Source organism: Urocitellus parryii, chromosome 1 (assembly GCF_045843805.1).
Source record: "Urocitellus parryii isolate mUroPar1 chromosome 1, mUroPar1.hap1, whole genome shotgun sequence".
NCBI lineage: Eukaryota > Metazoa > Chordata > Mammalia > Rodentia > Sciuridae > Urocitellus > Urocitellus parryii.
This window is the reverse complement of record NC_135531.1, coordinates 210,977,835-210,991,002: the sequence shown is the minus strand read 5'-3', so window position 1 is coordinate 210,991,002 and position 13,168 is coordinate 210,977,835. Positions and strand designations below refer to the sequence as shown.

General features: G+C 35.1%; 1 protein-coding gene across 7 annotated transcripts in view; it reads right to left on the bottom strand.

Moving 5' to 3' along the window:
• Gpd2 (glycerol-3-phosphate dehydrogenase 2) overlaps positions 1 to 13,168 on the bottom strand; it is a 153,809-nt gene that overhangs the window by 58,655 nt on the left and 81,986 nt on the right. For all 7 annotated transcript variants that reach the window (XM_026401474.2, XM_026401475.2, XM_077802606.1 and 4 more), the window contains 3 exons: positions 6,757 to 6,881; positions 5,311 to 5,408; positions 4,004 to 4,167 (listed from right to left, as the gene is read on the bottom strand). In XM_026401474.2, the coding sequence (XP_026257259.1) occupies positions 4,004 to 4,167; positions 5,311 to 5,408; positions 6,757 to 6,881 (387 nt within the window). The remainder of the gene's footprint in view (positions 1 to 4,003; positions 4,168 to 5,310; positions 5,409 to 6,756; positions 6,882 to 13,168) is intronic.

Below are 13,168 nucleotides of genomic sequence, written 5' to 3'. Positions count from 1 at the left end.
AAGAGTTGGCTTGGTCACCATGCTCTCTCATAGCAACCCTTTCATGGTTGGTAATGACTGTGGCCAGGGCCAGCTGATGTGTCCCACTAAGAGAAAGCAAAGGGCTACATAGAAAACACTAGTACATGTCTCATTCAGAAAGCCAGACTTGACTGTTTAGAGAATGCTTTCTCCAACTGAACATAAAAATAAAATACAACTAGAGGAAAGCCCAGTATGTCACTTTGTATCCCAACTTTCATTTCATGTGGATTTAACTGAGAAACTTGACATTTACCTGTCTGTACCGAAAAGATAGTAGTTATTCCTCCATGTGTCAGTTTGTTTTTAGCAGTTAATAATAAAATATGGCAATGGATCACAATGACGCCATATACAGAATAATCACCATCATTGCTGTATCAAAAGTGCAGAGAATTTACTCCATTAGCTTTATGGACTTTTGTGGGAAAACTGATTTTGCCTTAATCATATGAAATAGCCATCAGAATTATTTAGGATAAACTGTGCTTATGAGTGATTAAGAAAACTCTTTGGACCTTTGTACATTTTAGAATTCAAATGGAATAGCCCTAATATGTCTATATTGACAAGATCTTAAAGGTTATCTCAGTTCTTGGACCAAGTTCATAATAATATTTACTAGTCTTCCTCACTGCATTTTCACACTGTTATATTTCACTTTTCAATGGTGCTGAAGTAGCTGTATGATAATGTATTACCAATAACTTTTTAGTTAGCAAAACTTCATAGGATCACTTATGACACTTTTTCAAAAGAATTAAAATTCTTCCTAGGTATGAGTTATAAAAAGTATTATTTCTGTTCACTTTTAAATGGGTACTTATGTACCATTTAAGTATTTTAAAAACATTATTTCATGTAGCCTCAATTCATTTTGAAATCATTTAGGTGAACTATTATGGTTTGGATATGAATGTCCCCAAAAAGCTCATGTGTTGAAAGTGTGATCCCAAATGCAACAAAATTCAGAAGTGGAGTTTTTGGAGAATGGTTGGATCATGAAGCTTCTACCATTATCAGTGGATTTATCCATTTGAAGGATTAATAATTTGAAACTACAGGGAGGTGGTGGAAACTGTAGGCAGGTGGAGCATGGAAATAAGTAGGTCCCTAGGCACATACCTTTAAGGAATGTATCTTGTCCCTGGCCCTTTCTTCTCTACCTCTGTTTCTGCTTCTAGCTGTCTTCAGCTGAGCAGCTTTCCTCTGCTGCACCCTTCTGCCACAATATTGTGCCTCACCTCAGGCCCAAAGCAATAGAGCCTGTCAATTCTGAACTGAAACCTCTGAAACCATGAGTCAAAAGAAATCTTTCCTTGGGTCTGGGTCTGAGTTTTAGGCTGGAATAAAAATGAATATTCTAGTGGTAGAGTGCTCGCCTAGCATGCACGAGGTCCTGAGTTCAATCCTCAACACTACATAAAACTAAATAAACAAAATAAAGGTATTGTGTCTAACAAAGAAATAAATATTAAAAAAAAAAGAAATCTTTCCTCCTTTTAATTGTTTGTGTCAGGTATTTCAGTATAGCAATGAAAAGCTGACTAACACACTGAGACTGTTATTATAGTCTCATAATAAACATTTATTAGGAAAAGTATGGGGTTTTTTCTTGTTAAAAAAGTTTTATAAATTTTTTCAATTGGGTTTGTAATGGTTAATGTGCACAATGGTATTTTGTTCTCTTTGAAATACTTTGAATTCTTCTTTTGGTCAAAGAATAAGGCATTTAACATTTTCTAAGCATGCATCTACTGCATTCAATTCTTTTACCTACAAGTTCCTCTGTAAGTTATTTCCATGCAGATTCTTAATTTGCCCATCACATTATATTAGGTAAAACAGGAGTTGTCTCTATCTGTGAATACAGCTTTAAAACCAAAGAACCTTACTGTTGTATATTTTTGTTTTGCCTCACCTCAGGTATGACATAGTTAGGTCTATATCATTTCAGAACAAGGTGTAACAGCAAATAATAATCAGAATAGAATTATATTGAAAATAATTCTTGTTCAGTTCATTATTTAAGATTTTACAACCAATTTCCAAGTTAGCAATTTGAAATTATTTTCAATAACAATTTTAAAATTTTTCAATAATCTTTGCTCAACTTACAATTTTACAACCTATAACAAGCTATAAAGATCAATTCTAGACTAAAGAAATTCTTCTTTCTCTTAATTCTAGTAGAATAATGTTTCCTCTTCATTATGTAACATAGATTTTCTTTGGTTTTTCCATGTAGAATCAATAAGAATCTATAATTCATAAGAATGCGAAAGTAACACATGACAGTCACAAATTCAGATATGATATCCAATAATATACCTCATGAGGTGATTCAGATATGCACAACCTAATAAATAAAATTAGTGGTTGCCCAATACAACACATGATATAGAAAAAGAATAAAAATTTGAGAAGGTTTATAAGAAAAGGATGAGTAATAAAAGCAAAGGCAACAAACATTTCTATGTCAAGATGAGCAAGATGCTATTTACAGAATGCCTTCTTACTTCTCCTAAACCAAAAACCTCTTTACTGTAATCACTTAATAAACTACAATGGATGAACATTAAGGGTCTGATGCAGAGAAAGCAAATTCACAGTCAAGGTTGTCCTTTAACATGTAGGCTCAATCTAGGGCACCAAAAAAGTGGTTAAGTGGCCCCCCTGTGGTGGTCAGATGTGGGAAGGCACTGCAAACTGTTAATTTTCTAGCTTTTAATGTTTGTCTAAGACCCTTAACATTTTTTCTAATATTGTTGCTCCTGGGACATTTTCTTCAGTTTGGCCCCTGTGGTCCCCTTAGCATACACATTTTGCATTTATATATGAAAGACAGCTGAATTGATTCAGAAACAAAACACTGGAAAGAAGAAGAAAAAAGGTAGGGTTGGCCTTGAGGACATCCCATAATATGAAGCATAGATATGAAAGTCTCTTTAAACAACAATAACAAAAAAATTCTACATGCTAAGAGTTTAGATATCTAACATCAAAGATAAAAGATAACATAATGTGAAAAAGGGAGAGTAACTGAGATACAAAGCCTAAGCTATGCTTTGTTCACAAAATTTCTAAGACCTTTTGAACAAGTATAATTATCTGTGTCCAGCTATTTCCTTGTAAATGGATATCCTTGGGACCATTTTCCAGTCCCACACACCTTTTAAAACTACCAGTAAAATTTCACAAATGGCTTTGACTATTTTGTTTTGTGCCCCTTCTGTAGTTATACTAAATGTTTAGAGTTCCTTTAAATAAAAGTGCACAAAAATATATTCTATGTGCACACACACACACACACACAGACACAAAGAATTCATATTGAACACACAGCAAATGGACACTGGGTAATGTCACTGTTAGAAAACATCTAACAGCAATAAAATAAGCAATAAAATCTTAGGGTTTGGTTTAACAGATGCAATGTTTATCTACCTTCATTACATAAATTATATTCTCAAGAATGTGTCCTATGCAAAATACAAATATGTCAATTTCAGCCCAAGGGGCATTTTTCTCTAGGTTTATAACCCCTTGAAAATAGAGGTTTCATCTAGAAAACCTAACAGATCCTCAGCTGCTTTCAACATTATAATATATTCATAAGGCAAGTATTCACTGGCAAACATATAACAAATTAAATGGCACGAGGGTGGGGTCCAAATCCATAACAATGAGAAATGGACCAAACCAACCATGAGACACATGTAGAAATTAGAGAAGAAAAGGAGTATGTAAAATAAACAACATTAGAAGCAAAAACATTATAGGTAGTTTTCAGTCAGTGCTAAAGAAAATGGTGAACCAGTGCATGTACACGTGTGCATTTGTATGCTGTCTAAGATTAGCATTAAAAGTAAGACTGCAAAAGTACCTCATTAAGAATTTACTGTAAGGGTCATAGTATGTTCTAAGGGGTCACAGTAAGAGAGAAAACATCTTGTAAAAAAAAAATCAAAACATCACCTACCATCATAGTAGACAATCGCTCCTACCAGTTTGTCCTTCTGAAGCATGGGGAAATGCTCAAGGGCTCTTGATTTGCTGAGGACATAACTGCTCTTCAGGCAATTACTTCCAGCAACCAGATCGTACAGCTTGATTCCTACCCAGTAGTAAGGTAACTGCCACCATCTACAGCATAAATAGGGAAAACGGTTTCTTTAGAAACAGAGTATAATGTAACAGAATGCCACCTTAAATTACAAGAAACTTTTCTCCTTTTTTTTGAGTTCTTGTCACACTAAGCTGCTAAAGCAGGCCTCAAACTTGCAATCTTCCTGACTTGGCCTCCAGTGTCACTGGGATTATAGACAAGCATCACTGTACCTGGCTAAGAGACTTTTCATATAAGAAAAACAAAGCATACCTACAAAAGGGACAGGAGCCCTATATAACTATTTTTGACAGCAATCTAGCTGAAGTATATAAGTAAATGAATCAGTGAGATTTCAAATGAATCTTCTCCAAGAATCTTATTCTGGCTATATATTACACCTCTTTGAGGAACATTAAAAATAAATACAAACACCTGGCCCTCACATATCCAGAGACTGATGTAAATAGAGTAGGGTAGGGCCAGGCGACTATAACATGCACCCAGCAAAGAGAATCACTGATCTAAGAAATTCTCAGAAATCTAGAGCAAAAGATGGCCAAAACTGTAATATCTATTTCAAGCCCTCACTACATTAATGCAGCTAAATGAGCTGCACTATCCACTTTGTTTCATATTACTGAACCTGAATACACAAACTTAGGCAACATCACAGATAGTTTCCACAACATTAGGAAACTGGATTTTCTAATTTATAACCTGATATTTCCTAGCAAAATTTCAGTTTTTGCTAGCTCAGACATTTAAAATGACCTCAAATAGTTGAGTTTTGAGTTGCTATGTTGTAGTTTCAGATTTTGCAACACAGTACCATTTGGGTCTGTATTTTACACCCTGCACATGACTCTCTAATATTCCTTAGCACAGATGTAGTTTCTCATATACATACTCCCAGAAAATGGAATAAGATACTGCCAATTATAAAAACAGAACACAACCTCCATTGCTTTCAAGGTCTGATCTGTAGAGATAAGTCTGCAGAGTATTTAGGAAAATCCACGTTTTAAATACACCTAAGAAAATGTTTGAAAGGGACTCAAGATTACGACTACTTAAAACCACATTAAGTAACACACGTGGAGGGATTATTTCCATTAAAACTGTGTTGTTCTATTGACCTCAGACATGCAATAGTATACAGGTGATACCAAAAGGCTTACTTGTAAATTGGAAGCATTATAGGTAATGGAGATGATAAATGGGGAGCAATTTCTAGTAGGTTGGCACGCTCATGAAGGGCTTCTTTTACCATCCTATACTGAAAATCAAAACAGAGAAAATTAGTTTGGCAGTAACAGATCATAATATTTTCAAATGGCAAATAGACACCCTGCCAACTGATTGATACACAGAAACCTTCTACCTCTGAGCGAGGATAGCTCCCTCCTAATCAAATTTCTAATAATACATCATGCTGTCAACCTCAAAGATTTTTTAGAAACCTTAACTGTATTTGCATAGGAGAAAAACATGCTGTCAGAGTTCCCAGGTGTAAGATATTTTCCTGACTTGAGTTACAAGATTATTGTAACCATTTATCTTGCATTCTCTGTATTGTCCCCCTTTCTCAGTTCCCCATAATATTTTTTCCAGGTTAGAGATAACAGATTGTTCAAATTCATGCTAAAAGTTTCCTTCTTGCCTTCACTAAATCCAGCAAAGATGGTATGCAGCAGTTGCACGGTATTTTACAGGTAGATTATTTTTTAAAAAAAGCTTTTAACTTAACTCCTGTGATTATCATTATGCCTCTCTAAAGAGCTAGCATTACTATTATAATACTAATTTCACAAATAAAAAGATTAAGGTTCATAGATATTCAGCAGATAATGCAGAACACATCATCAGTTAGCTGACTCTAAATCCATGCTGGTTTTTTTTTCTTTCTTTCTTTCTTTTTTGCATTCATCATGATACTGAAGAGAAACATAGGGAAAAGAGACAGATTCAAAACTAACTTGTCAAGGAAAAAAAAGGGGGACAGATTCAAAACTTGACAATGTCAAGTCAGTGCTTCTGTGTTTTTCATGTACGAAAAGCAGATAGGGAGTGCAGCTGATTTTTTTCTTTTTTTTTACCCCTCTGGGAAATGTCATCTTCCACACTGCCTTGGCAGTTTTCAAATGGTGGCAGACTGGACACAATAAAGTGTGACATAGGAAAAGCATGACTCAGATCATCTTTTCCTTAGGAATATGTCAGTGACAATATAAGCGTATGATTGCAGTTGCAGTTAAGAGGATCAATTTGGCACTCCCTCTGCATTACAACACAGCTCCCCTGAAACAGCTTGCAAAGGAGCAATTTGGTGGCCACTGGCAAAAACCCAATCACAATTGTTAAAAGGCAACACATCCAAAGTGATTTTGTAAATCTGCTACTTTGACATACTTCTGTAGAAAAAGCCCCTGATTACCTATAAACATAATACTACAGGAAAGAACTGACACACCTCTCCTGAAAGATATTATGACAGCATACACTAAATAGGTGTTTCCAATAGGAAGAAATGTTAAAAGCCATTTAAAAAAAAAAAAGAGTCCGATTTAATTGGGTAGAAAAAGCATAGTCGCAATTTTTGTTTAACAACCAGCATACACAATTACCTGCTCAATATCCAACTTCATGATGGCCTTCTGAAGATATCTCACCCCACCATGGATCAATTTAGTGCTTCTGCTGCTGGTCCCTGATGAGAAATCATCTCTTTCTACAAGGGCTGTTTTTAGTCCTGTGTAACCAGAAAACCAAATTAACTTCTTAAATTACACAATTTGTATGTAATTCATTAAAGGCACTTCTCCAGGGTAGAGACAATCACAAGAAAAATTAGTCTGAACATGGATAAATTTGTATTCAAAGTGCAGTACACTGTCTATATTATAATTAAGAGATTTTAGGCTCTTCCTGGGGGAAAAGTCAAGCCAGTACTAGAAGCATATTAAACTGTGAATGAATCACAGCTAGAAAATATTACAGTACAATTTCATGGCAGCAACACGCTCTGGTACATTTAGGGGGTCAAAGGAGAGCCTGCACCCTTCTTTATTCACATAGAGAAACTGCATGTTATAGCAAAGCCTTCTGGAACATACCTATCCTCCCTACAAGAGCCAAGACATCTTCCAACTCCTTATCTCTAATCTACTCTAATACATCACCAATAAACCTGAGACTTTTGGTGTATGCTTACTCCTAATTGAAAATGTGTCTGGGGTGTTTTTACGTGTTATAGTGGGTATAGAAAGGGGAAAGATATCACAACAGGATGAAAGAAGAGAATAAGTTCTAATATTGAGGGTTTATGGTCTAAAACATTTGAACATGATAATATTTTAGAGTTAAAAGAAAATACCATCCAGGACAAATGAATACCATGTATCTATAAAGAAAATATTCTCTATGAGCTGAGGTTGAGCAAAAATGGGTAAATTCTATAAGTAAGTCAGCCCCTTTATTTGAGGGTTGCTCTTAGGGGAAATATATATATATATATGTTTTATTTTACAACAGAAACAAATATGCCTCTTCAGGATTGTAGAGGACCAGCAGTTCTACAAATGTTACAAGTCTAGAGATGAAAGCCAAACTTCACAAGACCCAGAGTCTACACCATCCCCAAGCAGGGAGGAATTTCCACAGGCAGGCACAATCTTGGGGGGTGACAGAATGTCATGGAATCCAATTACAATGAGAATATGCAACTGGAGCAGTCTGGGCTCACAACGCTTGAACAGGAGAACCTGTGCATGTATTCAATGCAGAGCCATTTATTACAATGAATACCAAAGGGTCGTTTTTATAACTTTTAGCAGTTTAAATATCGTGCCCAAATGTCATCATAAAATCAGGGCAATTCCCTTGACTTCAAAGGACAAAATATTTGAAAAGTGTGGAGAAAAAAGAAGAGAATTTTGATTCAAGGTCAAAAACTGCTACAGCCCTAACTAACTAGTAAAATAACACAGAAATTATAAGTATCATGGACCCAAGGCACTCTTTTTAATCATGCATGCCAAAGAAAGTTCTATAGCATTCAGATCTATTAAACAATAGCAATGCACTGTAAATTTAGAATTTCATACTGGATACATTTGAGACACAGAAAAAGCAAGTTAGGACATATTTCAAAAACCATATTGGAACCATATTGGAAGTGTTGATGCTAGATATGAATTAGGCATGGACCAGACTGTTGAGTAGTTCCCAGCTAAAACAGAGGCAAGCAAACAAAGAGCCCCAGAGTTTTATACGGGTCACATTAAAAAACACAGAAGACTCTCCTCTTACTCCAGTGTAGAAGTTGAATTCAGGACATAAATCCAAAATAGTCAGAATTACATTTGCAAATCTCTTAAGAAAGCACTGTCTCAGTGAGCTATATCACCTTTACTTAGTAAGTCCAACCCAGAGAGTTCTTCTTTCATCACTAAAATAGACCATTTTTTCTTCACTTGAAGATCAGACGAGGGAGTTGACTTTCAAATGGCATTTAGGAGCCAGATTATTTAAAATATTTAAAGATTGTGATTCTTTAAACCCTAGAATCACAATCACAGCTTCAAGATGCCCATACTAAAGAGGCAGAGAAGTGAAACTGAGAGGAAAAACAGCATCCATCCAATCACAGCAACCTCACCTGGGTCTGCATAAAGATGTCCTAGAGCCTGCTGAGACAGACTCCTTAGATAGTCCCCAGACATCCAACTTCCCCACTTAGTATGTAACCCATTGCTCTTGAATGTGGGCTAGACCTAGAACCTTTTTTCTAAAGAGCAGAACCTAGCAACCATGAGGGCAAGTTAATTTGGTGATTCAGTTACAAAAAAACTGGGACACATTCTCTCGTGGTACCACTCTCTCTTGCCCTCCCCTTTGTTCTGGTGAAGCAAGCCTCATGCTGTGAGTCCAAAAACCAAAGAAAGACCATACACAACAGGTCATGAGTAACAAAAGCCATTGGGAAGGGAACCCTCCCACACCTTCCCATAGAAGTCACGAGGAAGCACTGCAACCTGAGAGAGTCACAGAACCTGAGGACTCAGCGAAGGCTCACTCACATTTCCTGACCCTCTGAAACAAAGTGATATTGTTGTTTTAAGCCACTAAATTTGGGACATAGTTTATGGATGACAAAATTACTTGTGATAAGAATAATTGCAGCCAAGTTGGGAGTTTTCAACAGTCTCTGGGGATGGATCTTCAGAAAAGTCTGTCTACAGAGTGGTTTTCAAGATGGGTAGAGCACATGAAAGGAGTTACCAATGGCAAAGACCAGTTTAAGAAAAGGTAGTCAATGCTTGAAATGACCCAGCTTATTCAAGGACTGCTTATCACTCAAAGGCTGAGAGCAGGGTACAAGGGGACAATGTGAAGGAGATCAGTGGAAGAACTGATAAAGATCACAAATTTGACAATGAATCAACAAATTCATCTACTTTGGAACATTTGAATCCTGTCCTATAGGCTATTGGTTCTCACAAGTAAGTAATTTCTGGATCTCTTCAAAAGGGAAATTTCTCTGAGAATGTGGCTACAGGTTCTGGGTCATTTTTAGAAAGAAATACTTCATTAGAAAGTACAAGATTTGGCATCATTGTCACCCAACCATGAATATGAGTACTGTATTCAGTTATAGGGTATCCATTCTGAGGAACCAGAGTATGCTTGTTAATTATTTTTATTATAAAAAATGAATAAAATTTATTTTTTTTCTAGAATTTCTCAGCTATTGTTTTGAGAAATGCTATTATGTTGCATGTCAAGGGAATCACTAAAGTGTTTTAAGATGAGAAGTCTGATTGATGTTCCAGAAAGATTTTTCTGACTGGGTGGGGAGTAGGTACAACTAGAGAAGGACTCCAGAGGGCTCAGTTCTCCTTAAGGGGACCAGGGCACACAGAAAGAGCACAGCAGTGAAGATCCAGCTTCCCAAGGCGAAAGATGGTACTGGAGGGTTATAAGTAGAGAGAATTTTATGGGCTGAGTTGTCAGGGTAGATTTTTTTTTTCTTTCCCAAACTGATTCAGTGTGAGGCAGAGAACTACTTCAAGAATTAGCAAGCCATCTCAGGAGGATATTTCAAGAAATATAAGTGAGAGCTAACACTTTCAAGCTCTCCAAACTGCTTTTTCCAGTACTGGACATTTTAGAAGTTATTCACATGTATTTGTGTGAAAAGCCCTAGTGAATACCAACAAAAATTAAAATGAGCCCCTCAGTCAAACTGGACTGGTTTTGTTGTTGTTGTTTGTTATTATTTCCATGATTTCTGGGGAGAAATTAGACTATTCCTTCTAGGATAAAACCAAAAATGTCTCCAAAATTACAACTCAATGGATATACTAAAGCATCATATAACCTAAAAGTTACTAAACATTTCTCTATAAAACTATTTTTTAAAAAACCCTAAAACAACCATAAAGCTATTTTTAAAAACTCTATAAAAGGAAAAGAGTTAAAATTTTTCAACTGCTACTGTATGTCAAATGTTCTGAGTTTCTTATTTTTGTTGGATGAGAATGTGGGAATCAGGAAGGTGGAAGGTAACACAGATTCAAGACATTACTAGAAATTATAACAGCTTCTCATAACTTTTTTCCTTTACTGATTAACCAACTGCAGGAAAAACAAAATTTCTACAAGTCTTTTGATGTTCTAGTGTGGCTTTGTTATTTAATGTGTTCTTTTCTATTTCCTCAAGAATTAATGATCTAAATTTAAAAGCTTGGTTTTATACTTTAAGTATAAGGTGAGGAAATTATTTCATCCTCTCAAACTAAGTAGTATTTTTTAGTGAAATTCAGTGCTCATAATTTTGTGTTCCTAGGTAAAATAATTAAGTTTAAAGAACATGAAAAATAATGTATCCAGGATTCATATCACCGCTCATTACTATGGATCTGAAGAGTCAAGGCAAGATTGTCCTTCAGATAAGAGTAAGTTCCCCTTACCCAGGCAGGGAAGGCTGGGCTCTCTGTGCATTTAAGGTACTTTGCTACTATTTCAAGATTTAATGAGAGGCTGAGGACATAGATCAGTGTTAGAGTGCTTGCCTAGCATGCTCAAGGGCCTAGTGTCCATCCCCAGCACCACTAACAAAAACAAAAAATTAAATTAAAAAATATTTTATTAGTAATACTTTGTGGGTTCCTTCTTCCCTCCCCCCTTTCCATTCTTTCTTTTGTGTATTTTTTGTTAGCAATTACTTTCTATGGAAAGCAATAAGGTACATTATTAGTGAGATGACCAATAAACCAGATCACTTGACAGTGATATTATTATTTTATTTTTTTATTATTGATTACTTTTGATAGGAAGTCTCAGAAATTTCATAACAGTGATAAAATATTAATTTCTGGAGTAAAATTACTCTGAAATCTTAGGAGGAATAACAAGGTCAGTTACAGAGAAAGAATAAGATCAACTTGAAATCTCCCTTTCACTTATCTTCATCCTACATTCTTGCAAGATGGACTGGTATTTTCTGGACAGGGCAAGGAGTCTGGGCTGAGCACAGCTCTGGTTCAGCAAAGCTTTGTCTTTTCTGAGCTGAGAGTGCCCTGCTACTTCCACCTAAACCCATTCGTGTTCAAGACAGCTGAGTGAATACAGAGGGATAATTACAATCTAAGGGGAGAAATGGTACGACATTTAACTTTCACAACATGGAATAGAACAGACGTACATTTTAATACCTTTTACTGATTATCTTATTATGCATGAAAACATGCTCAATATAATAAATGCAAAGAAGCAAAGAGAACAAAATAAAACTCTCCTGTAATTACACTACTCAGAGATAACCATAGTTGACATTTGGGTGTTTAAATGTTCACATTTTCTATGCATGTATATAATCACATATGTACATTTTTTAAAAATAGGATCATATACCATATTTAAGTTTTTTTAATTTAACACTGTTTATTGTAAACATTTATCCATGTCAATAAATATTTTCTAGAATATTATTTTTAAAGCATGATGATATTACATTAAATGTTTACACTGATTTATTTATTAAATTCCTTATTTATGAATACTTATTTTCTTTTTTCATTATTAAAGCCAGTACTTCAAGATTGTATTTTCATTTAAAATCCCTGTATAATTATTTCATTAGGATAAAATTTCAGAAATGCCATTATAAAGATGTTTTTAAATAGAAAGGCAAGAAGAATAATCACTATAGAGTAACTGTCAAAGGCACCAAGGTAATAACACACAAATCAGAAAACTTAAGATACTTTGTACGTTAGAACCATAAGCATAGGTATTAAATTCACAGCTCCATGAAGAAAAACTGATATCGTTTAAAGAAAGGTTAGATAATCTTTCTTTAGAAAAGCTTTGGGCACTTAACTTTGGATTTCAGACAGCCATTGCCATTAATAAGAAAAAGGGACTAACCCAAAGGCTGTACATTTTATATGAAGGATCAATTTCTTTAAAAAATAATGCCACTGTACAGCTGCAAAGTCATTCTGGATTTGACTGGGATCCTGTGCTTTGACTGGCATTTCCTGACAGTGAATGTGAGCATTTTATAGAAGTACAAATATACTCAATTGTTACTTGAATATCTATTTTTGTGTTTATATTAGGAAATGGATAAACTATCAATAAAAGATACTATGTTAAGTTAAATTATGTCATTAACATACTCTGTGTTCCTTAACATACTCTGTGTTCCTTAAATGCACATGTGATTTTAAAGACACAAAACTGTATTAAGTTATAAAATTGTAGTAATACTGTTCAGGAAAAAGAAAGTCTCTAGTGCTGTGGTTTCTCCTTTTACATTCTTCTTCTTAAAATAGCCAATGTTCAAAACAAGAATATCTCAACAACACAGGAGAAGAGAAAATAATAAAAATAATACATTGCTGGCTTCCTAGTTATAAAACACAGAAGCAACAAAGGTCAATTATGTTCTATGCTTATGCTTAAACAGGAATACAACCAGCCATTATGAGGAAAGGTAATAAAGCCAGATGAGCACTGAATGCTGAGACT